The sequence below is a fragment of the Trachypithecus francoisi genome, unplaced genomic scaffold (genome assembly GCF_009764315.1).
Source record: "Trachypithecus francoisi isolate TF-2019V2 unplaced genomic scaffold, Tfra_2.0 Lachesis_group10, whole genome shotgun sequence".
NCBI lineage: Eukaryota > Metazoa > Chordata > Mammalia > Primates > Cercopithecidae > Trachypithecus > Trachypithecus francoisi.
In genome coordinates this window covers 26,246,138-26,273,405 of record NW_022681455.1, presented here as the reverse complement: position 1 = coordinate 26,273,405, position 27,268 = coordinate 26,246,138, and the positions used below count along the sequence as shown (strand labels likewise).

General features: G+C 39.1%; 1 protein-coding gene and 1 long non-coding RNA gene across 10 annotated transcripts in view; one reads left to right on the top strand and one right to left on the bottom strand.

The window, feature by feature from the left end:
• SLC17A3 (solute carrier family 17 member 3) overlaps positions 1 to 21,047 on the top strand; it is a 31,449-nt gene extending 10,402 nt beyond the window's left edge. The window contains exons 4-13 of one of the 9 annotated variants that reach the window (XM_033216434.1): positions 47 to 280; positions 365 to 452; positions 6,778 to 6,864; positions 10,788 to 10,906; positions 11,044 to 11,205; positions 11,488 to 11,617; positions 11,713 to 11,860; positions 12,200 to 12,290; positions 16,628 to 16,764; positions 20,323 to 21,047. In XM_033216434.1, coding sequence (XP_033072325.1) covers positions 47 to 280; positions 365 to 452; positions 6,778 to 6,864; positions 10,788 to 10,906; positions 11,044 to 11,205; positions 11,488 to 11,617; positions 11,713 to 11,860; positions 12,200 to 12,290; positions 16,628 to 16,762 — 1,194 coding nt within the window. In that variant the 3' untranslated portion in view covers positions 16,763 to 16,764; positions 20,323 to 21,047. Of the gene's footprint in view, positions 1 to 46; positions 281 to 364; positions 453 to 6,777; positions 6,865 to 10,787; positions 10,907 to 11,043; positions 11,206 to 11,487; positions 11,618 to 11,712; positions 11,861 to 12,122; positions 12,291 to 16,627; positions 16,765 to 16,845; positions 17,041 to 20,322 lie in introns of those variants that run through there. The other 8 variants (XM_033216435.1, XR_004438591.1, XM_033216440.1 and 5 more) reach the window with 8 other exon arrangements.
• On the bottom strand, positions 5 to 25,776 carry LOC117086830. The gene is made up of 3 exons (XR_004438592.1): positions 25,541 to 25,776; positions 7,820 to 7,867; positions 5 to 143 (listed from the first exon to the last, which is right to left on the bottom strand). It is a non-coding gene; the product is annotated as an uncharacterized LOC117086830 (long non-coding RNA).
• Positions 25,777 to 27,268: the final 1,492 nt, after the last annotated feature.

The following is a 27,268-nucleotide window of genomic DNA, read 5'->3' as shown; positions in this document are numbered from 1 at the left end:
AATCTTTTTGTGTAAGGTTTACTACAGCATTCTCTGTTTCTCTAAGGCTCCTGTGTATGACTGGTCTCCTCAAATCCAAGGCATCATCTTTGGTGCTGTTGGTTACGGTGGCATACTGACAATGGCTCCCAGTGGATACCTGGCTGGAAGAGTAGGAACAAAGCGAGTGGTTGGCATTTCTTTGTTTGCAACTTCATTTCTCACTCTATGCATCCCTCTGGCTGCTGACTTTGGAATAGTCTTCCTCATTGTAACTCGAATAGTCCAGGGCCTAAGCCAGGTACTCAATATTTTATAAATCTGAGTTGGATATTAATTTTGACATGGCACCACACGTTAAGAACTCTAACCATTTTAATTTCAGTGCTCAGTAATTGGGGGTCAGTTTGCAATTTGGGAAAAGTGGGGCCCTCCACATGAACGAAGCAGACTCTGCAGCATTGCTTTATCAGGTAAGGTCATGTACTCCAAATGGGAACACTACAATCCAACATTCTCCCACTGGGTTCCTTGACAGCTTTTCATTGCATGGTTCCTCGTCATCTGCTCAATGTCAATGAAGTATTTTTAAATTAAAAAGACTGGTCCTTTGTCTATGACATGACTTTCAGTTATTTTCCCTAAGATGTCATTTGTGGCATGACTTTGCCTACACCATGACTTGGATCACTTAAAAAATATTTTTATGTGGTCAAATTGATCATTTTTATGGCATCTGGATTTTGAATCATAGATGGAAAGGTTATAAAAAAAACTCCACATTTTTTTTTTTTCTTCAGCTTGTATGGCTTTATCTTTATATAATAATTCCTGACATTTGGGAGTTTATACTATTATTTATTGGAAGGTAAAGATTCAACTTGATCTTCTTTGTAGTTGCTCTCAATTGTCCCGAGGACTTCTTTCTGATAATTATCTGCCTGGACACTGTGCTCTGAATGAATATTCTGGAGCGAGAAGTCTAAGTTATACTGGGGAAGTGTGGAAAATAGACAGTGTATGGTTAAGAAACAGGAGATTGCTAAAGTGGGTGCTGGGTGAGAAAAAAAGGGTAACTCTCCGGGTAATTTATGAGTACCAAGAAGGCAGGGACCCTTCAAGTCTAGAAAATAAGCTACACACACACCCTGACCGACAGCACACTCAAAAACCCTCACAATTCTGGAGGATTAGTCTCTGCCATTTGCAACTTGGACTAAGAAAATTCACTTTGTTTATCACACCGAGGGATTATCTCAGAATACAGCACAAGAAAATCAAGAGATGGAAAGCATGAAAGAAAAGTTAAAAGACTTGGACTGAAGACAGTGACCTTATATAAAGTAGCAACTCCCTTTCCTCTCACTTCTGAGTATATAGAGACGGAACAACCAGAATAGGTCAAATGACAGTATCTAGAAGAATCTCAGTAGCCTACAAAGGGTGCAGGTTCCACAAGTTTTCTCATCTTTGGTGTTGAAGGACTGTTTCAGAGGCTCCAAGCGGGTGATCTTTTCTGGCCTCCCAACCTGGTTAGAGAGCATAGACCCCATGGTTGTCTGAAGGCACCCAACAGAAAACCACTGGAGAATCCCATCAGCAGGTGGAATGAGCTGAACCTGCCTGCTTTCCTCCGTAGATCTTATAGAAAGTGCCATTTCTGATTATCCTGTGGCTCCTCTGTAAGCTGTACTCAGCTCATAAGGTTGGCGTAGGACTACCGCAGAAGGCACCTACCTACCTTTAGTGGAAGGGCTCAAGTATTGCCAGCCTCTAGGACATGGTGTACTGTATCTTCTAAGGGAGCCTAAAAAAGTGCACCTATTATAGATAGGAAACTTTGCAGCCACTTAAGGAGTTTAGTAACTTAAGAGACTGAGCAGACCAAACAGAACTGGTAGTTCATATCTAAGGCAGGTTTTAATAAGTGATAAGAAAAATTAACACAAACACCTTTAAATCTAAAAATAATGCAATGTCATACAGCAGTGAAAATGAAGAAACTGTAGCTGCATGAAACAACATAAATTAATCTCAGAAACACAAATGTTGTATGAATAAAGCACATCTATCATGGAGGAAAATGCCTTGATACCTTGGTAGGCTAAGGTACACTACCAGACAAGCTATCCCAGAGGTCATAGAACAGATAGGCTCACAGACCACATTAGGTGCAGTAATTGCAGTGTTACGTCAATTTAAAACACAGGGTAAAAAGTAAGGGGGAGGAGTGGAAATGGGATATGTTAACCCATGTAAGATAGAGTATAAGCAGGTAGAAGCATGACCTGAATCAAGTGTGCAGAATGTTCAAGTGTTCAAACATTCTTTCTCTGTCTTTCTGCTGCAGCAGCCTTACCACTGATGGTGTGGTTCTGAGAACCAGAGTTAAGGTTCAAACAGGGGTGTCTAGAGGAAAGGCATCAGGGCCAATGACATGCATTTACTGTATGGGAAAAACATGAGGATGAGTGATGCTGGCCACAGGTCCATTCCCTAAAGAACTAACTGCCATGGCTTTGTGTTTCTCAAGCACATGGAGACAGAATGGGTATCTCCAGTGGGTGCTGAATTAGGTCCGGACAAATATTGAGTCAGCAGTGCTGTGCTGTTAAACAGGCTTTTTAGGGGGAAAAGTAAGCTCATTTATAGTATTTATCAGTTTCTGTGCTCTAAACACTCCCATCATAGCTGATTTCAAGATTCAGTCAAGTCACTGAATGCAGACTTGGGAAGAGATGGCCACATTTGAATTTCACAAGCTTCAGTGCTTCCCTGATTGAGTGCCTCTAAACCTTCATGAATGTTCAGAGACTCATGTTTAAAATCATTGCCTGACTAATATTATTTGTCTCTTAGTCTTCATATCCCTTTATATCTATGTTCAAAGATAAACATGGTATTCTTAGTAAATTATTTATCGTTAATTTACATAGTTTATGAATCTTGTCTATCAATATCTCTCAAATTACTGACTTTGTTATAATCAATACCCAATACATCTTATGACATCTGAATAATCTCTTATAAGGTGAATTTATTTATTTTCTATGGTAGAAATGAATATTCTCATATAATATACAGCAAACACATTATAGTGTCTTAGAAAAAGACATCCTGGATGATACAACTTTAATGAAGCCCAAAACATAAAAACAAAACAAATACACTTTAGTTATGAACGTATATACAATACAGCTCACACACAGGTTGATACATGTGATATCAACCTATGGTAGATGCGAATGCATGTATATGTATTTGTGTGTGTATATTTAAGCATTAAATAAGTCAATGTAAATCAAGTATTAGCCATGAGCTGTTAGGCATCTGAATGGAGATTGGTTTATAGTTTGGAATTTGGTAGCGATATGAGAAAAAACAGGACATACTGAAAATTCCTCAGTATTTCAATAGAAATAGTATTTAAAACCCTGGTCCTGGACAAGACCACCTAGAGAAAGAACATAGATGGAGAAGAGGACAAAACCAAGGGAATAGCTGTGAGGCCTTCCAGCATTCAGTCCTTAGAAGAGAATGACAGGCCAGCAAAAGTTCTGAGAAGCTTCCCGGGCAGTGGGAAAACAAGGTAGGTGTGTGTGACAGATGCGGCAAGACAACAGTCAGCCAGAGGTAAACGGCCAACTGTACCACACGCTGCTGGGCTGGCTTGAGCAAGTGGCCACGAGTCCAGCAGGGTGGAAGTCACAAATAATCTTAACAAGAACCGTGTCAGTGTTTTGAGGGTGAAAATGGAGGTGTGTTGGGAATTGGCTGAGGAAAGAACAAGAAGAAAGAGAAAGGAGGCAGTTAGCACAGCCTTTTGGGAAGTTTTGCCTTGAAGAGAGGCAGAGAAATGTCAAAGTGCATGCAGGGGGTTCTGAAGGGTTTGTTTTGTTTTTAGCATGAGCCACAGAAAGCTATATTTGCATGTGGATGGGAAAGATTCAAGAGTTGAGGAGGGAAGTGAGGATGCAGGGAGAGAATGCATACTCTTAAGAGTCCAAGCCTGGGGTAGATTGGAGGAGACCGGGTCCAGAGGATAAGAAAGGACCTGGCTTTGGATCGATGCAATGCAGGAACCTGTTCCCCATTATAGTCAAAGCAAAGGCAGAGAGTTCAAGGAAAAGATGCAAATTTGGTAGACTTAGTGGTAGAAAAAGATGCTGTTTTCCATCTCCATGTATCTGTGGCCTGGGGTCAGGCAGTCTCATTTCCAACACTAACTTCCCGTTATTAACAATGTGACCTTTGGCAAGTTATTTAAGTTTTCTCTCTATTAACTCAATTATAAATCTGACTACTAGTGCTTAAATGAGGCAACACAAGTAAATAAGAGACTTTTTTTCTTTTTCTTTTTTTTTTTTAGGTTATGAGGTGGGAAAAAGACCATCTGGCTTCATAAAAACTTAGAGCTGAATTACAAAACACAACATTAAAAACGTGAAAGATGGGAGGATAATTGTAGCCAGCATACAGACAAAGGATCATTCACAATACATAAAGATTCTGTAAATTAAGGCAAAATTAAACAAGCAAAAGAAACAAAGATAAGAAGATTATGAACAGACAGTTCACAGAAGAAATAAAAAATGATAGCTAAAGATAGAAAAAAATGTGCAACTTTACTATGAAAAAGGAAATTAAAATGGGATACTCTTTATTATTTATTCTACTTTTTTTTTGAAGTAAAGTCTCCCTTTGCCACCCAGGCTAGAGTGCAGTGGCATGATCTCAGCTCACTGCAGCCTTGAACTCCTAGGCTCCAGTGATTCTCCTGCCTCAGATTCCTGAATGGCTAAAACTACAGTCAGACACCACCATGCTTGGATAATTTTTTACTTTTTGTTTTTTGTAGAGACAGGATATTACTTGTTGCCCAGGCTGGACTTGAACTCCTGGCCTCAACTGATCTTCCCACCTCAGCCTCTCAAAGTGCTGGGATTACAGGCATCAGCCACCACTCCCAGCTCTCTTTTTCATTAATATTGGAAAAATAATTTTTTTTTTTTTTTGAGACAGAGTCTCACTGTGTCGCCCAGGCTGGAGTGCAGTGGCACGATCTCGGCTCACTGCAACCTCTGCCTCCTGGGTTCAAGCGATTCCCCTGCCTCAGCCTCCCGAGTACCTGGGATTACAGGCATCCCCCACAACACCCAGCTAAGTTTTTGCATTTTTAGTAGAGGCAGGATTTCACCATGTTGGCCAGACTGGTCTCGAACTCCTGACCTCGTGATTAGCCTGCCTCGGCCTCCCAAAGTGCTGGGATTACAAGCGTGAGCCACTGCACGTGGCCAGAAAGGTAATTTTTAAAAACTTTGATATACTTAACGTAAATGACAAGTTAATGGGTGCAGCACACCAACATGGCACATGTATACATATGTAACAAACCTGCACTTTGTGCACATATACCCTAGAACTTAAAGTATAATGAATAAAAATTAAAATGTAAAAATGAAAAAAAAAAAAGAAACTTCGAGGGGCTGGGCATGATGGCTCATGCCTGTAATCCAGTGCTTTGGGAGGCCAAGATGGAAGGATTACTTGAGGTCAGGAGTTTGAGGCCAGCCTGAGTAACATAGCAAGATTCCCATCTCTATAAAGAATTTTTTTAAGTTAGCCAAGTGTGGTGACATGCACCTGTCTTTCCATTACTTGGAGGTTGAGGTGGAAGGATTGCTTGAGCGTGGGAGTTTGAGATTACAGTAATCTGTGATTGCACCATGTAATAAATCTCCAGCCTGAGTGACAGAGCAAGACCCTGTCTCAAACAACAAAAAAAAAACAAGAAACAATAACAATGAAAAACCTTTGAGGATATTAAATGCTGTCAAAGAGACGAGGAAAAAAAAAAAAAAACAATACTTTTGGCAATTTAATTTGGTACACCCTTCTAGTAAGGTACTTTGTCAGTATTTACCAAAATTTAAAATGCACATAGCCTTTGATCTAGACTTTGACCTAGCAAGTCCACTTCTGATATTCTATTGCACAGAAATATATTATGTCTATGTTCAGAGTAACTACGTAGAATCTACAATGACATAAAAATGCTTACAAGACTAATTGTTGAATAAAAACTGAAGTCACAAAACAATAGAAACATTATGATCCTGTTTATTTAAAAATGATAATACCTATACACATATATAGTATTTGACAGCTTAATATTAATGTTCATCTGGAAAATAAAAAATACAATCACCTAGAAATGTTTGAAAAAGTGATAAAAAGGGAACATGCCCTACCATATTAGAACATTCTGAAAAGCTATAAAAGTTAAAAGAGTTGTTAGCACATTTATAGAAAAATCTATCTTTCTGCCTACATATTACATAAATGCATTTACCAGGAGGATGACTATGTGTAGATATATATTATTTATGTGTACAGAAAAGAAAAGGTATGCAATTACATATTATATAATACATTGTTACTAATGGTTAATTTTAGAGAGAAGAATGAGAATGGCTGGGAAGGCAGATGAGAGTAACTTTGGCTCCTTATAGTAGTTTACTTTTACAATAAGCATATATAACTTGTGTAATTACAATAACTTGAAAGGAAGTATGTCAGTCATCTGCTATGTTATAGGGAACTGCCAGAAAAATGTGCTCTAAGGAGAACATATGAAATTATATGTTCTTAAATCATAAATTTGAAGTTTGTGCATTCTAATATGCTCGTCTCCTTATGGTTTAGTGCTACTGCTCTATAATATGTCATCTATCAATCTATATGTGTTTGCCAGATAGAAGTCTAGACTCCCACAGCTTACTTTCTGTCTCTTTGCAGGAATGTTACTGGGATGCTTTTCTGCCATCCTCATAGGTGGCTTCATTAGTGAAACCCTTGGGTGGCCTTTTGTCTTCTATGTCTTTGGTAAGCTACTATTTCCCAGTTCCCAGACTTTCATATGCAGAAAGATTCTCCTCAGTAAGTATATTTGTGTATAGTTTTCCAAACGAAATGAGTCAAGACAGATAAATCCTAGAAAACAAAATATCTTAATCTAAGGGAATAATTAGCCAATGCCATAAAAAAATTGGAAGTTCTCCTGCCTATTATAAAGTTCTATTAACCTACCATATTGTATTATTATCACACGGTAATCAGGCATACTCTGCTGCCATTGCAGGCAGTAGGGGATAGGCTTGCAGTTCAGTGGTAAGACACGGAAGGAAGAAATCCAGAGAGTTAGGTGCTGCTGTGGGTTTTGTCTCAGATTAAGCACAGGAGCAAAGCATCCTGAGTGAGGCTCAAGTTTCTTAGAGAAGAGAAAACATGAAACACCAAGAGGATGAATTTTGCCAACCTCAGCATTTGTCCCAAAGCCTTCCATTTAGTTATTCGAAATCAAGAAAGAACTGCTCCCTCCATAACTTCCACTTCAGTAGCTTTTACATTCTACTTTCAAAGCTTTCATTAGTTTGCATTTATTTGTTTATACATTTATCTCCCCTTCTGGGCAGTGAGCTCTTTGAGGGCAGAGATAGAGTCCTGTTGGTTCTTGGGACTGTACAGAGTCCAGGGAACAAAGATGTTAGTTACCATGGAAACATTAATCAAGAGAAAACTGGGGGGATATATTAATATCAGACAAGAATGGCTTCAGAACAAAGAATATTACCAATTCACAAGAAGACATAACAATCTGAAATGTATATACACCTAATGACAGAGCTTCACAATACATGAAGCAAAAACTGATAGAAGAGTAAGGAGAAATCGACAAATCCACAATTAAAGATGGAGGCCTCAATATTCTTCTCTCAATAATCAATAGAATAAGAACACAGATTAAGTACATTTTATTCAACAACAGTAGAGTACTTACTCTTTTCGAGTGTGCTTCAAACATTCACCAGGATAGACAATTTATGGCCTACAAAAATGAGATTGAACAAATTTAAATGAGTTGAAAATGATAGAAAATATGTTCTTTGAACATAATAGAATTAAACTAGAAATCAGTAACAGAAAAGCCTCTGGAAATACCCCAAATATTTAAAAAGTTAGCAACATACTTCCAATGAGTTAAAGAAAAAGACACAAGGGAAAGCTTTTAATTGAATTGAATGAAAATGAAAAATCAATATATCAAATTTTGTAGGATGTAATTAAAACAATGCTTAGAGAGAAACTTTTAACATTAAGTGCTTATATTAGAAAAGATGGTTCTCAAATTAACGATCTAAGCTTATGTCTTAAAATAACTAGAAAGAGAAGATTTAAGTAAACCTAAATCAAACTGAAGGAAGAAAATAACAAAAGTACATGCAGAAATTAATGGATTTAAACCAAAAAAGAGGTTGTGTTCAATCTAAAATTGGTTATTTGAAAAGACCAATAGCATTGACAAATCTTTAGCCAGATGGAGAGAGAGAGAGAAAGAAAGAAAAAGAAACAGAGAGAGAGAGGGAAAGGAAAGAAAAATAACCAATATCAAGAATGAAAAAGAGGACTTTAGTGTAGGCAGGGGAAAATCATTGGTGAAGACTGAAGACAGTGCCTGCACTCACAGAGAATCAGAGATAGTACCCATTTTCATAAGACAGACTGAAAAAATAATAATTCATGGGTCATTGGATGGAATACTCATAAATGTTATTCCTCGGTAGTAAGAAATTATTAGCCTTAGAGGGAGTACTGCTGTGGATCTCTCTAACAAATGGTGATGGCAAGACCTAAAAGGGGCAAACTATTTCCACATAACTTAATCATATCCCAAAACAAAGCTTAAACAGATTTACAGGAATACAAAACTATCTGGCACCCCGCAGGATATAATTCATAATGTCTGGCTCCAACCATAGATTACCAGACATGAAGAAAAGGAGAACAATACAACTTAAAATGAAGAGAATAATGAATTGATCAAAACTAACCCAGAGCTGACAGAGATTTTAGAATTAGTAAACAAGGGTATTGAAATAGTTACTCTAGCTGTATTACAGCATAAGTCTGTATGTTCAGAAAGTTAAGTGGGGGCATAGTAAATATAAAGAAGACCCAATAAAACTTATAGAGATGAAAAGTACAATATCTGAGATGAAAAATGCACTCAATGGAGTTAATGATAGATTAGATACAATAAAATGAAAGATTAATGAACTTAAAAACAGCAATATAAATCATTCAAAATGCACCACACAGAGAAAATTATAATATTAAAATGAGAACATTAGTAAGTTGTGGAGTGCCCAAAATAGAGGAGTAGGATGGGAGAACAACAACAACATTTCTCAAAAATATATGAAGAAACAATGGCCAAAAATTTTCCAAATTGGATGAAAACTATAAATTCACAGATCCAAAAAGGTCAATGAACCTCAAGCACAAGAAACATGAAGGAAACTACATCAAGTTACATTCTAATCAAATGACTCAAAACCAGAAATAAAGAGAAAATCTTAGAGTAGCCTAAGCTAAAACATGTGTTATACAGAGAGGAACAAAGATAATGCTGAATGCAGCATTCCTTCCTGTTAGAAGCAGTGCAAGAGAGAAGGCAGTGGAATAACATCTTCAAAGTAGTGCAAGAAAACAAACAAACCAAAAAAAGAAAAAGAAAAGAAAAAAATCTGTCAATGTAGAATTCTAGACCCAATGAAAAAAACTGTTTCAAAAACAAATGCAAAATAGAGATATTTTCAGATGTAGAAAAACTGAAATAATTAGAAATATCAATTAAAGAGAACAGTACCATTTTCAATGGCATAAAATATATTCAACGTAGGGATAAAACCTGCCAAAAGAGATGTGAGGGCTGTGCACTGAAAACTACATTTTTACGGAAATGCAAAGATTCTAGAATAGCCAAACACCTTTGAAAATAAACTACAAAGTTGTAGGACTAACACTATCTGATGTCAAGACATATTATAAAGTTATAGTCTTTAAGACAGTGTGGTACTGGCATAAAGACTGGCAAATAGATCAGTGGAACAAAATAGAATCATAGACTCATGATTCTATTTATTTCATATAAAGTAAACTGAACTGATCTCTGAGAAAAGTTCAATAGATAAAGGATAGTCTCTTTAACAGAAAGTGCTCAAAAATTGGATATCCACATGCAAAAAAATGAACTTCCATCCATACCTTGGATCATATATAAAAACTAAACCAAAATGAATCCCAGACCTAAATAGAAAACCTGAAATTATCCTTCTAGAAGAAAATATAGGAGATAATCTTTCTTATTTATGCAATGATTTCCTAAATATGACACCAAAAGCATGATTCATAAAATTAATTAATAAATTGGATTTCATCAAAGTTAAAAATGTATCCTCATCAAAAGGCATTGTTAGGATAATAAAAAGACAAGCTGATCCCAGGAGAAAATAATTGCAAAACACATGTATAATAAGGACTTTTATTCAGAATGAGTAAATAATTCTCAAAACTCAATAATAAAAAAACCAAAAACAAATTGGGCAAAAATCATTCACCAAAAAAAGATAGAGAGAGGGAAAATAGGCACATGAAAAGATGCTCAACTTATCCTCAGTTATTTAAGAAATACAAATAAAAACCATGAGGTATCTCTACACACCTATCAGAATGGCTAATATTAAAAATATTGAGATATCAAGTATAGTGCCACTTCTAGGCTCTGTAATTCCCACACACACAAATAAACAGGAAATGTAAAATGGGCGAATTGTTTAAGAAATGGAAAAGGGATATAATGAACATGAGCTTTTCCTAGAACTTATGTCAGAAAATATCCCAACTAAAAGAAATTCGCCCAAAAAGCAGAAAACAGCCCATTTACCAAATGTACCCTGTGCCTACAGGAGGTGTTGGCTGTGTCTGCTGCCTTCTCTGGTTTATTGTGATTTATGATGACCCCATTTCCTATCCATGGATAAGCGTCTCAGAAAAAGAATACATCATATCCTCCTTGAAACAACAGGTACATATAAAGACACCAATACTTTCATGAGACCTTGTATCTGAATTTTCTTGAGACCTTAAATCTGTATTTTTAAGGGTGACTAAGTGTGTGAGCATCTCTTGGATTTACCATTCTGACAGTAAATTTGTTTTCAGGTCAGGTCTTCTCAGCAGCCTCTTCCCATCAAAGCTGTGCTCAGATCTCTACCCATTTGGTCCATATGTTTAGGCTGTTTCAGCCATCAATGGTTAGTTAGCACAATGATTGTATACATACCAACTTACATCAGCTCTGTGTACCATGTTAACATCAGAGACGTGAGTATGTTTCCTTCCCTTCCTTTCTCCTGCTTGCATGGCTGACCAATTACTCTGCCCTCACTAATCATTCCACTTAGAGAAATGTATTTCTTATTACCAAAAATAATCTAATATTTAATTTTCATGCCAGTAGCTTTTCTGCGGTATGATTTAAGAGGTTACTGATTTTCCTAAGAAAGTATGATTTCAGAGCGTCAGTATTATTAGTAGTAATTTATCAACAGAAGTTGTGGTCTCACTGCCTTTGTTATGGTAATTTACTCAATCTTTTCTCTTTAGAATGGACTTCTATCTGCCCTTCCTTTTATTGTGGCCTGGGTCATAGGCATAGTGGGAGGCTATCTAGCAGATTTCCTTCTAACCAAAAATTTTAGACTCATCACTGTGAGGAAAATTGCCACAATTTTAGGTAAGAACAGAGCCTGAGGGTCAGACAATTCGCATAGCATACAACAGCCAAAGAGTGCATCTCACTGTTTAATTTGTTTGTTCTTCATTCCCTAGGAAATCTTCCCGCTTCAGCACTCATTGTGTCTCTGCCCTACCTCAATTCCAGCTATATCACAGCAACTGCCTTGCTGACGCTCTCATGTGCATTAAGCACATTGTGTCAGTCAGGGATTTATATCAATGTCTTAGATATTGCTCCAAGGTAGGACTCTGTTCCCCACTATCAGTTTCACATTTTCTTTAAAAGATTTAGCTTTCAGCTTTCTGGGATCCCCAAATTTAGGAAATGAATAAACCATAGGGAAGGACCACAGATAGACCTGTGGCCATTTTTTTCAGGGATGTTGAGGGAGGGGTATTGATTTGTCTTCATCCCTCTCCTTGAATATACATAGTGCAAGTCCTTTTTGATATAATTGTCCAAATATAACTAAATATAATTGTAAAATATAATTGAGTTATAGATTCATTCATGGATCAGGGCTGAAGGATACTGTCAAACATCTCTGGATCTAGACTGGAACATTCCTGTCACCCACAGGCATTCCAGTTTTCTCATGGGAGCATCAAGGGGATTTTCGAGCATGGCACCTGTCATTGTACCCACTGTCAGTGGATTTCTTCTTAGTCAGGTACAATTTTTTTGTCATGAAGGACTCAAAAAATGCTCTGTTAAATCCATTTATAAAGGTAATAGCATGTATTCAAATATTGAAAAATAAAGTTAAATTGTGGGTAATTTGTCATTAAGATGAACCTGGTAAAGAAAAATATAAAATCATTTCTTTGGTGACCTAAAACCTGGTTCATTCTCAAGAAAAGAACTAAATATCGACTGCTATCTTTGAAACTGAAAACACACAGTTGCATAGGTGTCTTGGGATAATGATTCCACGCATAAATGCCAACCTGTTATGTTTCTGGCAATACTTTTAATTTGTATCCAGCATCTACAAGGAAGTTAAGTTTACGAAGCACAAACAAACCCTTTAAAGAGTGATCAAAGAACATGAGCAGATTCTTTTCAAAAGAAGACATATACGTTCTTTTTTTGAGAATTGTCTATTCATGTCATAGCCCACTTTTTGATGGGACTGTTTATTTTTGTCTTGCTAATTTATTTGAACTCGCTGTAAGTTCTGGATATTAGTCCTTTGTCAGATGTATAGATTGTGAAAATTTTCTCCCAGTCTGTGGGTTGTCTGTTTATTCTGCTGACTGTTCCTTTTGCTGTGCAAAAGCTCTTTAGTTTAATTAAGTCCCAGCTATTATTGCTTCTCGGCCTTTTGGCTAAGATCAAGTGTAAGTCCCAGCTATTTATTTTTGTTTTTATCACATTTGCTTTTGGGTTCTTGGTCATGAAATCCTTGCCTAAGCCAATGTCTAGAAGGGTTTTTCTGATGTTATCTTCTAGAATTTTTATAGTTACAGGTCTTAGATTTAAGTCCTTGATCCATCTTGAGCTGATTTTTGTATAAGGTGAGAGATGAGAATCCAGTTTCATTCTCCTACATGTGGCTTGCCAATTATCCCAGCACCATTTGTTGAATAAGATGTCCCTTCCCCACCAGATGTCCAACAAAGATATGAAAAAATGCTCAACATCACTAATGAGCAGGGAAATGCAAATCAAAACCACAATGCGATATTACCTTACTCCTGCAAGATTGGCCATAATAAAAAAATCAAAAAATAATAGATGTTGGCCTGGATGTGGTGAACAGGGAACACTTCTACACTGTTGGTAGGAATGTAAACTAGTACAACCAGCATGGAAAACAGTGTGGATATTCCTTAAAGAACTAAAAGTAGAACTATTGTTTGATCCAGCCATCCCACTACTGGGTATCTACCCAGAGAAAAGAAGTCATTATACGAAAAAGATAGTTGCACACACATGTTTATGGCAGCACAATTCACAATTGCAAAAATATGCAACCAACCCAAATGCCCATCAATCAATGAGTGGATAAATAAACTGTGGTCTATATATAAATATATGATATATATATGTATATATATATGATGGAATACTACTCAGCCATAAAAAGGAATGGATTAATGGCATTCACAGCAATCTGATGGGATTGGAGATTTTTATTCTAAGTGAAGTAACTCAGGAATGGAAAACCAAACATCATACATTCTCACTTATCAGTGGGAACTATAAACTATGAGGATGCGAAGGCATAAGAGTGACACAATGGACTCTGAGGACTCAGGGTGAAGGTGTGGGAAGGGGATAAGGGTTAAAAGACTACAAATCAGGTTCAGTGTTTACTGATTAGGTGATGGGTGCACCAAAATCTCACATATCACCACTAAAGAACTTACTCATGTAACCAAATATCACCTGTTCCCCCAAAACCTATGGAAATAAAAAAATTAAAAAACAATAATAAAATAAAATAAAAATTTTTAAAAAGAAGACATATATGCAGCCAACAAAGGTATGAAAAAAGCTAAATATCATTGATCATTAGAGACATGCAAATCAAAACCAAAATGAGATCATCTCATAGCAGTCAGAATGTCTATTATTAAAAAGACAAAAAATAAAAAATGCTGGAGAGGTTACAGAGGAAAGGGAACACTTACACACTGTTGGTGGGAGTGTAAATCAGTTCAACCATTGTGGAAAGCAGTGTGGCGATTTCTCAAAGAGCTAAAAACAGATCTTCCATTCTACCCAGCAATTCCATTACTGGATATATACCCAAAAGAATGTAAATTATTTTACCATAAAGACACATGAACACTTACGTTCTTTGTAGCACTATTCACAATAGAAAAGACATGGAATCAACATAAATGGCCAACAATGACAGATTGGATAAAGAAAATATGGTACATACACACCATCAAATACTATGCAGAATGAGATCATATCTTTTGCAGGGAAATGGATGGTGTTGGAGGCCATTATCCTTAGCAAACTAACGCAGGAACAGAAAACCAAATACCACATGTTCTCACTTATAAGTAGAAGACAAAGGATGAGAATTCATGGACACAAGGAGGGGAACAACAGACACTGGATCTTACTTGAGAGTGAAGGGTGGGAGGAGGGAAAGAGTCAGAAAGAAAAAAAAAAAACTACTGGAGACTAGGCTTAGTACCTGGGTGATGAATTATCTGTACAACAACCCCCCATTACATGAGTTTACCTATATAACACACCTGCACATGTGCCTCTGAATGTAAAAGTTTTTTTTTTTTTTAGAAAAGAATATTTCCGGCCGGGCGCAGTGGCTCACATTTGTAATCCTAGCATTTTGGGAGGCCGAGGCGGGTGGATCATGAGGTCAGGAGATCAAGACCATCCCGGCCAACACGATGAAACCCCGTCTCTACTAAAAATACAAAAAAATTATCCAGACATGGTGGTGCGTGCCTGTAGTCCCAGCTACTCAGGAGGCTGAGGCAGGAGAATTGCTTGAACCCGGGAGGTGGAGACTGCAGTGAGCCCAGATCGCACCACTGCACTCCAGCCGGAGCAACAAAGTGAGACTCTGTCTCAAAAAAAAAAAAAGAAAGAAAGAAAAGAAAAGAATATTTCCATCACCCAGTTGGTTATTTTGTGCTCCTTTCCAGTCAGTACCCCTCCTAGTTGTAACTATTACCTTGACTTCTGTTTTCATAGATTATATTTTCCCATTCTTGCATTTCATAGAAACGGAATCATATAGTACATACCCTAGCTTCTTTCGTCCATCATGTGTTTGAGATTCATCTGGTGGATGTTATAATAGTTTGTTCTTTTATATTGCTGTGTAGTGTCTCATTGTGTGGCTAATCACAATTTATCTATTGTACTCTTATGAACATTTGACTTGTTTCCAGTTTTTGGCTATTATCAATAAGGCTGCTATGAACATTGTTTTCTTTTCACTAGAATAACAGTGTTTTGGTTTCATTGCATTCATTATGGTTGCTTTTTATTAAAGGCAAGTAATTCTGGTTATCTATTTCAAATAGTGATAAAATAGTTCCTTTTAAAATTTAATTGATTTAAAAAAACAAAATTTCTAGAAAATTATAAATAATTATACATTAAAAAATTTTCATTTGCATAATCATGCCAAAAAGGTGATAATGAAAGCAAACATTAAGTGTGTGATGTATGTATAGGTATTTCATATGCAGTAAACTCATTTAACTATTGATTCTCACATAAATTGTGAAAATGAAATGTTATTATTTTCATTCCCTAACAATTAAGCTGAAAATCTGTTAGCATAAGTCTTTCCACATTGAGGATGAAAAATCAGAATTCTTCAAAGTTAAACATGTATAGCTCAAAAGCCCATAATCTTCTCACAATTCCAGCACAACATATGAGGAATCTTGAAAGGATTCTCAGCATAGCTTACAAAGTCGAGATTCATGCAAAAGAGAACATGTGTGGCACTTGGATAAATCATTTGGACAAATGCATTTATCTAGGTTAACCACAAAGTTCCCCAAATACCCTTTATTAAGAACACTCTGGCCGGGCGCGGTGGCTCAAGCCTGTAATCCCAGCACTTTGGGAGGCCGAGACGGGCGGATCACGAGGTCAGGAGATCGAGACCATCCTGGCTAACACGGTGAAACCCCATCTCTACTAAAAAATACAAAAAAATTAGCCGGGCGAGGTGGCGGGCGCCTGTAGTCCCAGCTACTCGGGAGGCTGAGGCAGAAGAATGGCGTGAACCCGGGAGGCGGAGCTTGCAGTGAGCTGAGATCTGGCCACAGCACTCCAGCCTGGGTGGCAGAGCGAGACTCCGTCTCAAAAAAAAAAAAAAAAAAAAAAAAGAACACTCTGAATGTATTTTGAAATCCTTTCCATTTAACTATCGAGTCACTTTCAGGAAATGAATTTCTACATGAAAACACAGCAGTGAATGTTGTCATCTGAACTATTAATCTAATGTTTCATAGAAAAATATGAAAGGGGTAATACAGACTCGGGATTTTGTGTCTCCAGGACCCTGAGTTTGGGTGGAGGAATGTCTTCTTTTTGCTGTTTGCCGTTAACCTGTCAGGACTAATCTTCTACCTCATATTTGGAGAAGCAGATGTCCAAGACTGGGCTAAAGAGAGAAAACTCACTCGTTTGTGAAGGTAAAGGATAATGATTTTATGTATGGTTACAGCCATAGAAGCAGCTGAAGTTTTAAATTCTATGTCATTTTCCTTTCTTAGTTATCCCACCTTGGATGGAAAAGTCATTAGGCACTGTATGGCATAAAATAGAAGGCTTCCGCGATGAAAATATCAGTGAAAAGAATTTTGTTTCCTGTGGCTCTTTTCAATTATAAGATCAGTTCGTTATTTTGTTCAGACTTTTTTTTGAGATGAATATAAGATGAATAAAAATTCAAATAAAATGATAACTAAGAACGCAGTTGTCATCTTCATAGAATTAACAATGGATTAAGAGGGCTTGCTGTGTGGGACCCAGTATGTTAGATTCCAGTACTGGATACGAGAAACAATGTCTTAAAACTTTTAATCCAGGGTGACAACCTCACTAGGGCAATGATTTTTCCTGTTTATGGAAATTAATACTACTTTCTATTTATTGGGTTGGGTATTGTCCTTGTGTTCTTCCCTGTATGTCCTCCATTTATCTCCGTGCTGCTGAGGCTCCAAGAGGCTGACCCATATGGATTGCATCCTGTACTCCCTTATCCACTGGCTTCTGCTAGATTTTTGAGGGAGATACGTAGAGTCAGTGGGCGTTTATCTCTGACAGTCTCTCTTTTGGGGTGTGCAGAAGACTGAGCTTTCTATTGCAGTTCACAGCTCCAGGAAGGCAGCCCTTTCCATATGTTCTAATAACTTCCCTCTTCCTTGTCCAGTCTTTTTTATTTGCCTTTATTTGGCAAGCTCTAGGGTTCTCCAGAATTCCTTGTGGTTTCCCTACCACCTGCCTAATCCTGTGTAAATTCTCATTTTCAACAGTGCTCACAAATTACCCAGTGAAAGTCTGTCATTTTTCTTCTTCTGGGATTCAAATAATTCAGTGGTTCAATTACTTATAAATCTCAAATATGACTGAATTTGTATTTTTGTAAAATGATAATGTGTAGGTGTTGTTGAGTTCAGGACCATGGTCTGGATTGACCCCTGTTTTGATTTCTACCATGTAGAATAAAGATTAGAGGCATCGAGTCATTTCATATAGAGGCAGTGTGATAGACAATAGTTCTGAGTGAAAAATCAAGGCAAGGATTTAGAGGGCCAGGCTTGAATAAACACAACACGTACTGAGATCTTGTTATGTTCCAGAATCTGGAATCTTGGGACACTGGAGTAAAGGAGGCAGTCATTCTCCATCCTAATGTGGAGGATAGACACAGTAATTGATAGCACTACACTGTTTTAGGTAAAATAGCAGAGGAACATGTAGGGCATCATGAAAGACCAGATGAGGAGTTCTGATTCCAAGTGGTGGTAAAATCTTTATCAAGTGGTAAGATATTTTACACTGGATGGTGGTAAAATCTTATCAAGTGGTAAGATACTTTACACTGGAGCCCAACTTGCACAAAAGAATAAAATCAAGAAGCAGGATGGATTCTGAAGGGAATCACTTGCCTACATAATCAGGAAAGGAAAGAAAGTGGATTTAGGGAAGTAGGAGTGGTCAGAGTAAGGAGGTCTTGTTTGCTGTGTTAGGGAGTTCAAGGTATAACCTATAAACAGTATGATAGGAATCATAGCAATACTAACATGGGCAGATTTTCTCTCTAGCTAGAACACTGTGACCTAATTTGAGAATCAAGAAGACTAGTTAAATGACCATCTGTGCAGTGGCCTACACAGCAGTGGTGAGGACTGAACTCACTTCAGCAGTGGTGAGGGCAGAAAAAGCTGAGATGAAGACAAGAAGAATGTTTATAAGATAGAACTGAAAGATCATGGTATTTGACTAGATGGATGCAGGCGAAGAAAGGTGTCAAGGAGTCCTGGGTCTCTAACCTGAGAGACTGAATAGAGCGTGGTCTGAACAACTAAGCCAGGGAATGTAGCAAGATGAGACCTTTTCAAGGGGGAAGATCATGATTTGACTTTGGGACATGTTGAGTTAATGGTAATAGTGGGATAATCATGTGGATATGTATATTAGCTTCCTAGGTCTGCTCTAACAAAGTGCCACCAACTAAGTTTCTCAAAGTAATTTATTGTCTTACAGCTCTAGAAGTCCAAAATCAAGGTGCTGGCAGGGCTGGTTCCTTTTAAAGGCTATAAGGAAGAATGTGTTCTGTGCCTTTTTTATTCTTTTAGCTTCTAGTAGTCTCAGGCATTTTTTGGCTTGTAGATGACCTTCTCCCTGAGTCCTCATGTCATCTCCTCTTGATACACATCTGTCTTTGTGTCCAAATGTTCTATTTTTATAAGGACATCAGTCATATTGCATCAGGGCCTACTCTAATGACATCATCTGCAAAGACCCTATTTTCAAATACAGTCACATTCACAGATACTGAATATTACGACTTCAACATCTTTTGGGGGAACATAATTCAAGTCATAACAGCAAGCTCAACAAGGGGCCAGATCATTAATCTGAAACTTATAGAAACTATGAGAGTGAAATGGAGAAGAAGATAAAGGAGAAAAATGCAGATGTTCAGTACTGAAGACCTGAGTTTAGACCAAATGGCTCAAGAAGAGCCTGTTGATGGAAAATCACAAGCCAAGACAGAATGCCAACATCTAAGGAGGGCCAAAAAAACAAATGCCCACACATAACAGAGATGAAAGAGTCAGGTGTGTAAGTGTGAGAAATAACAGGAGAGTAGAACTCTCACTGAAAACTCATGGGCATGGCCTTTTAAGAAAGACCGCTGATGAGCAGTAAAAAGTGAAGTAAAGAAGCTCAAGTAGATGAGGTCAGAAAAGGAACTTAGTCACCTTGTGATCGGAATTCTTAGTAGCTTTTTCAGGGTACATTTAGCAGAGAGATGAGTGTACAGGCCAGTTTGCAGTTTGTTGGTGAGCGAGGGTAGAGAAAGTAAGAGAAATATTTTCACAAAATTTGATAAAGGGAGATAGGCATATAGCAGAGAAGGGTATTTCATTAGTTGGTATTTTACCATCAGAGTGTAGAATCCTGAAGTAAGGAGGGCACTTCAGGGTCAGCCATCAAGGTCTCAGTCAACATCGTGAGAAAGTTCTCCTCTCGAAGTGTGCGTCTCACCTCATTGTTGTTCTAACAAAGGGCAAAGGACTGTTCCTCTTTTGCTCTTCATATGTGCTCACCTTCATCACATTTCAAATTCTGCATTTTGGGTTGTTTGTCCAGAAGTGACCAGTTTCTTCTATTAAAGATCCAGTTACCTGGCCTCCCTGCTTGAGCACACATATGACCAGAGATGCAACAACTTACGATGGATTTGTGCTTGGTATTCTTTTCTGTATTCTTGCTTTTATCCATACACTCCAATCTCCCTTCCCGTGACCTCATGTTAAAAAATTCATTACTAGGCATATACACAGCCTCTAGTACCATGTCTTTCGTTTTTAGTGTGAATTTTTAAATAGGTATAATCCACATGATACTGAGAGTGAACTGTTTAAAGGCAAAATTAGTGAGCTATTTTATTAAGATAGGAAATTTTTAGGTGATATTCAAAGACAATGACATGAATTGTGAAACCTTTGTTTCCCCAGGCAACACCAACCTCGGACAGGGATGAGGTAATGATTCACATTTATAGAGGGAAGAATTGTCTTTGTGTGACTTCAGTCACAGTTTGCTTCTATCAAATCTTCAGTCTCCAATGAAGCTTAAATATTTTTGGGAATCCTAACGAAGGACTTGTTTTTACGAGTTTTGTGTTATCGTTGCAATGTCAAGATTGTGTGTCAAGTCAATATGAAGTTTAAAACCATCACCAATATGTTCATGTGATTTACTCTTTTCCATTATTTGGATATCCCATTACACAGGCACAGTGGATGATTTAGGTATTCCAGGAAGCTGTTTCTATACCAAGGTAGCTAGCAATAATGTGACTATGCCCATTATCAACCCAAGCCACATAAATGTATCCCAAATTTTAGTCCAGCAAAATACATTCCCACTGCAGCCTTCCTTTCACCATATCAAAAAATGCCAAGAGCAATTTCATTAACATCGTAACAATAGGATGGAGATAGTAATTTTAAACAATTGTGGTTAAAATAGCTTATTTCTAGAAATTTTCAAAAATATGAGACTATATGAACATGTTACTAGTGCCTTCTTCCCCGCCAGTACTTTAGAAATGGTCCATGCAAATGAAAGCTCTTTAACCTTGTCAATGAGCTGAAACTCGTGATGTTTCAAGGCTGAGCCATGCTTTTTTGAGCCCTCAGTGTCAGTACTTAATAAATATCTGGTGAACTAAATTGAAGCACTGGCATCTTCCAAATGTCTCACTCCAATTCACTGCATGAGTTTCCAAGCAGAACTGTTTTGTCTACAATGTCTTGGAGAGGTTTTTGGTAAAGCCAATCCTTTAGTTCTTACCCACCAGCCACTCTCTTCCATAAGATTCTAGAGTCTGAATGTACACTCACTTTTACTCTTCCATTAATTGCGTCTCTTTTCTATTTACCGAACCATTGTTACCAGATCGCTAATACTGACATTGTGTGCCTGCCTCCATTATTGCTTTGGATAAGTTTCTTAGGGATTTTCCTCATTCCCAGGGACTCTCTAGTCACTAATGAAGAAGTTCCTAGTGACTCCAACTCTACTAGACTTCTCTATATACCAGGCATGTATAGATGTTATTGAATATTAGCAATGAAAACAGCTTAGGTTCAGTCTGAGACAAGGCCCACATTAACTATATGTTGAGCATATGTGCAGAAGTGCAGAAATAAATCAGTCTAGAGGTTCTTTCCCATCAAAAATTAAAAATAGTTGCATTCAGTCATTATAGCAAACACTCAATATTCCACCCATATCCCCTCAGTTCTCTTTACCGTTTTGCTGCATACTAGCTCCTGATGAGTTTTCATTCCCAACACCTGGAACCTGTTTTTTTCTGTTAGAGGGCTCCCTCAGGCTGCAAGAGCCAGTTTTGCCTGCCAACCTGGATGTGCCTGGGAATTTGTGCCTGCCTGGGAATAGTTCTTAGTCAAAGCATCACTACACAGATATAAATGCTCCATCTCCCTTTGCTTCTGCTTGGCAAGTGAGGTTCACACTATCTCCCAAATCCCCTAAGAACTGAACTGGACCTTACTTTATATCCTTTCCAGATCTACTTATAGTCTCCTTAGTCAGGTTTTCCTGGAAATATATCCTAATAAATCATTTTTACAGGAATCCTCATCTCAGGGTCTGCTTCTAAAGAATCTGACCTAAACCAGTTGTTTCCACAAGAAGACCTAGGATGCAGATTCTTATAATAACTTCCAGAGTTGTATCTCTGACAAGCCAGGTGGTCCAGAGACCCCCTTGATGTTTGTAAAAGCATTGGTGATAATCTGGGCCAGCTGTAGCATTACAATTGCTGACTCTGTCCTGTTGTGCACTGGAATGAAAGATGGGATACAGGTGTAAGGGAAGGCACTGGCTTGGTCAATACCTCTAGTGTTTGAGAAATGTGTGGAAATGGCATTAGAACAACTTTGAAGTTGGCTGTTTGATGGTGGTCATGATCACCGATGTACTCAAGATGGCCAGTTACGTCAGAGTACGGTGTGAAAGTCAGAAAATCTCCCTGGCAGCATTTAAAGATATCCTGATCTCCAATAGCAGAGGGCAGACATGTTCTTAAGATGGGACTCAGGATTCGATTGTCAGAGTAGCAGAAAATGCAACGACAAACACTTGACTTTATGCTAAAGTCAAGTCCTAGGAAGTCTCATGCTAAAGTCAAGGCCTGAAATTTACCCTGAAATTTATCGGTATCCTTATCCCAGTACCCCATGCTGGGGGATGGCAACATCCCTTTTCCTGAAGATGCCCATGCAGAAAACACAGCTGATACAAATACCTTGCAAGACAATACTTGCTTAGTCAAATTCTATCCTCACGTTCTCTAATACCTTAACAAATAGCAAACTTGAATACTTGACAAATAGCTAGGTCAGGTCTTAGGATGATCCAAATAGTGTAGTACTGGCTCTACTAAAGTGGAAGAGACAAGAAGAGCATGCCTAGAATATGAGACCAGGGTATTGGGGGCAGAAGGTAAGTCCAGATAAGGGAGATCTTGTTAATATGAGGGCACAGTGCTGTGACTCAGGATTTAATATCATTGAAGCTTACATGAAAATGCTCAAAAACAGTTCACTCCTGCTGAGTTAGTAATTCAGATGCAATACCACATCCCAGGTGGAATAGCAGACAGTAATGCCATTTGTAAAGACGTGGAAGATGCTAGAGTAATGATCTCTGTTGTATTCCCATTCAACTCACCAATGTGGCCCCAGAATAAATAGACTGTGGCAAATGGTGGAGGACCACCACAGATGGGATCCAGTGGTAGTCTTAATTGCATATGGTGTGCCAGATGGAATGCATCAACAGAGGCTCTGTTACTTCCTATACAGGTATTGATATGGCGAGTGTGTTCTTTGGAAGTGCCATTAGAAAGGAGGATTATAAGTAGTTTGCATTAACTTGGGATAGACAACAGTACTTCTTTCACAGTTTTGTCAAGGAATATGTTAACTCGCCAGCTTCTTTGACAACATAATCTGAAAGGATCTTGATTATCTGCAACATCACATTGTCACTATAAGCATGCAATTATGTTAACTAGAGCTGAATAGCAAGAAGAAACAAGGACTCTGGATGCCCTGTAAAAATATATACACTCCCAAGGGAGGGGAGAGAAAGCCTACAAAGTGTTAGGGACTAGTCACATAAGTGAAGGTTTCAGGGATCCAGTGATCTTGAATATGCCAGAATATCATCTCCAAGGTAAAGGACAAGTTATATCTTGAAACTGCTACCACTGAGAAAGAATCACAGAACTTGGCAAAAAAAAAAAAAGGTGTAAACCTCGTCATGTTTTAGAGGGAATATATATCACACATCTAATAAGACAGTACGCTAACGCTTACTTGCCCCAGCCTGAAAGTCCATCCTCAAAACACTCTTCCCTGTCCTTACAACTGGGGGACTGGGTCTGGATGGCAGACTCCTCTGCCCCTCTCCAACCTAAGTGGTTGGGCCTTCACCAGGTTATCCAAGCTCCTCCCACAGAGGTAAAGCTAACATCCTTTCCACACTGGACATTCAGAAATTTCCTCACCCCCAAAATATTCTTCCTCCCTCACAGGACCAACCTCACTGCACTTAACAAAAATTCCCGAAGTTGCCAGTCCAGAAGGCCCTAGTCCATTACACTCTCCACCTCCAACTGTAAATCTTTTATCTCACATCTTGTTTCAGATACTTCCTGATATTTCCTCCCCAGGTCCCTGAATAGTCAACTCCAATTTCTCACATTAATTCGGGGGCCTTCGGAATATTCACTCCTTCTCAAATCTCCTTTTTCTCTTTTTGTCTTCTTTGTCTGTGGGGTACTCTTAAGTCCCCACCCCCGACCTCTGGCAGTCAGGCCCCTGTCATCAATCTCACACATTGCCTCTTAAATCCGTCACACACCCCTCTTTCTTCCAACTGTTAAATTTGTTAGTCCACAAAAATCCAGCAGTTCACTGCCCTTTCTGTTAACCTAACTACATAACCCTGGTCCAAAATAAACCTGCATCTTACCTCTCAGCCAAACCATTCCTGAAACCTGTTTATACTCTTTCTCAGCTGAATACCTTTCCCTCCAAACTATCAAATCCACCCACATCATCACACACAGAGCTGTCACCGTCCCTCACCTCATAACCTCTAAACTAAACATGTTACAAGCCCGATTCCATAAAACACCTCTTACCAACCCCTCCCCTCTCAGCTGGCCCAGCTTTTCATGTATCCAACCCAAGGGTGCTCCCTGGAAAAAAATGCACACACAATTCCCTCAACTGCAATCTATATCCTTCTGTCCCATCGGGGCCACAATGACTATTAATTAACTAAAATCCATTTTTCTCTCTCCAAAACCAAACAGCCTTCACCTCCTCCCCCACCAACATTCCCTATCAGACCCTCACAGGGGCTTCCCTTGCTAGTAGCTATTCAACCTGGAGAAATAAAATGTTGGAACAAAAAGTTTGTCCAGGATTCAACCCCCATCTACTCGTAGCTTGCTACATTCACTTACAACTTTTGCCTCTCAACCCCCGGTCTTTTCTTTCCGTATGGCACAAACTCTTATCTTTGCTTGCCAGCAATTTGGTCAAGAACGTACACCCTGGTTACAATCTCCAAACATTAGCATTTTGCCAAACAACCAGACCATCCAGGTTCCTTCGGTAGCTTCTGTCTCATCTTCCTCCACACTCACTAAGCGGACTCTACATCTCATTCCTCTGGTAACAGGATTAAGCATCTCTGATGCACTTGGCACTGGAATAGCAAGTATATCAACCTCAACTTCCCTATATTTAAAAAAAAAAAAAAAAAACTCTACAGTCCTCTATAATACCTTAGAGGACATGCATACTTCCATTACAAGCCCCCAAAGGCAGATAAACTCTCTTATGGGAGTCATTCTCCAAAGCCAAAGGGTCCTAGACCTGCTAACCACTGAAAAGGTGGGCACATGTGTATATCTCCAAGAAGAATGCTTTTTAATGTTAGTGAATCTGGCATTGTTCGTGACAAAGCCCATGGGATCCATAACAGGGCTGCAGAAATCCAACATCAAGCCACTAACTCTTGGTAGCACAGGTCATCCTTCCTAAAGTGTATGCCTTGGGTAACCCCTTTCTTAGGGTCCCTAGTCTTCCTCCTCCAAATACTAACAATTGGTCCATGAGTACTCACCTCCATATCCTGCTTTATCTCCCGAAGGCTGAACTCCCTTGTCCAGGCAACCACCCAGACACCCACTGATGCCATCCTTCTCCTCCACCAAGTTCGGTATCAGTGCCTCCAGGAAAACAACTCCAAAGTCGGACACCCACTACTGCAAAACCCCAACCCTGATAACAGAGCCCCTATTCAGCAGGAAGCAGCCAGATAGTCCACAACACCCCTTTTCCTTTTATATTAAAGTAGAAGCCAAGAATGTTAGTCCACACTACAGCACTTTGTAAGCCTCCCCCACCGCCATTTCTTAGACCTTGGTCAAAGTGAAACATTCCACAAGGGTTTGGGCCATAAGAAACAGCCTGCCTCTTATATTCTGCTGGGAGAAAGTGCAAAAGTGCAAGGAACACTACATTCAGCCAGTACAAGGGCTAGAACGGCCTCATCCTGGCAACACGTAATCAACATTTTCCCAGGCAGCAGGCCATGCCCCCGGCAGATCCCTCCTGCCCAGACCTATAAATTGTCCCAGGCTTTAAGCATCAGTGGGCCCTGGCATTAAGCTGGTCTCCCGCCTCTGTAGGTCTAATGCTGGACATAAAGCCTGCATTTGCTGTTAAGCCACTCTCTCTCTCTCTCTCTCTCTCTCTCTCTCTCTCTCTCTCTCTCTCTGTCTTTCTTTAACCCTTGCCTTCCCTTCAAAACCTGACACCCTGGAGCCAACCACTGATGGGTACTGGCATATAAATACTCTAACTTCTCTACCTTTGGTTAGGACAGATCTGAGGTGCAGACTACACTGTTCCCACTGCTCTCTTGTAGCATTAGTCCAAAATTACCTTCCTCCAGACTTGGCTTGTTTTCGTACCCTTGTTTGGTCTCCTTTCTTTCCCTGCCCACTTCCCAACCTCCTTACTATTTTTGTTGTTGGCTTTTTCCCCTGAAAATATGATTACATCACTTTAACATTAATCTTCATCTCAGGATCTGTTTCTGGGGAAGGCAGCAGTTTATTTTGGCAATACTATTAGTATTATTTTCATGTTAACATAGGCATGCTACAATAAAGCAAAAAAGTGTATTCATTGGGAACAAAGATAGCCAACAAAAGAGAAATATGTGAGGGGGGCGGAGCAAGATGGCCGAATAGGAACAGCTCCAGTCTCCAACTCCCAGCGCGAGTAACACAGAAGACCGGTGATTTCTGCATTTTCAACTGAGGTACTGGGGTCATTTCTCTAGGGAGTGCCGGACAATCGGTGCGGGTCAGCTGCTGCAGCCTGACCAGCGTGAGCTGAAGCAGGGCGAGGCATCGCCTCACCTGGAAGCGCAAGGGGGAAGGAAATCCGTTTTCCTAGCCAGGGGAACTGAGACACATAACACCTGGAAAATCGCGTAACTCCCACCCCAATACTGCGCTTTAAGGAAACAGGCACACCAGGAGAATATATCCCACACCTGGCCGGGAGGGTCCCACGCCCACGGAGCCTCCCTCACTGCTAACACAGCCGTCTGCGGCGATCTATCCGCAAGGCAGCAGCGAGGCTGGGGGAGGGGCGCCCGCCATTGCTGAGGCTTAAGTAGGTAAACAAAGCCGCTGGGAAGCTCGAACTGGGTGGAGCTCACAGCAGCTCAAGGAAACCTGCCTGTCTCTGTAGACTCCACCTCTGGGGACAGCCCACAGCTGAGGTCCAATAGGAAAGCAGCGGGGGCGGTGCAGAGGCGAACGACTCTGTCTGACAG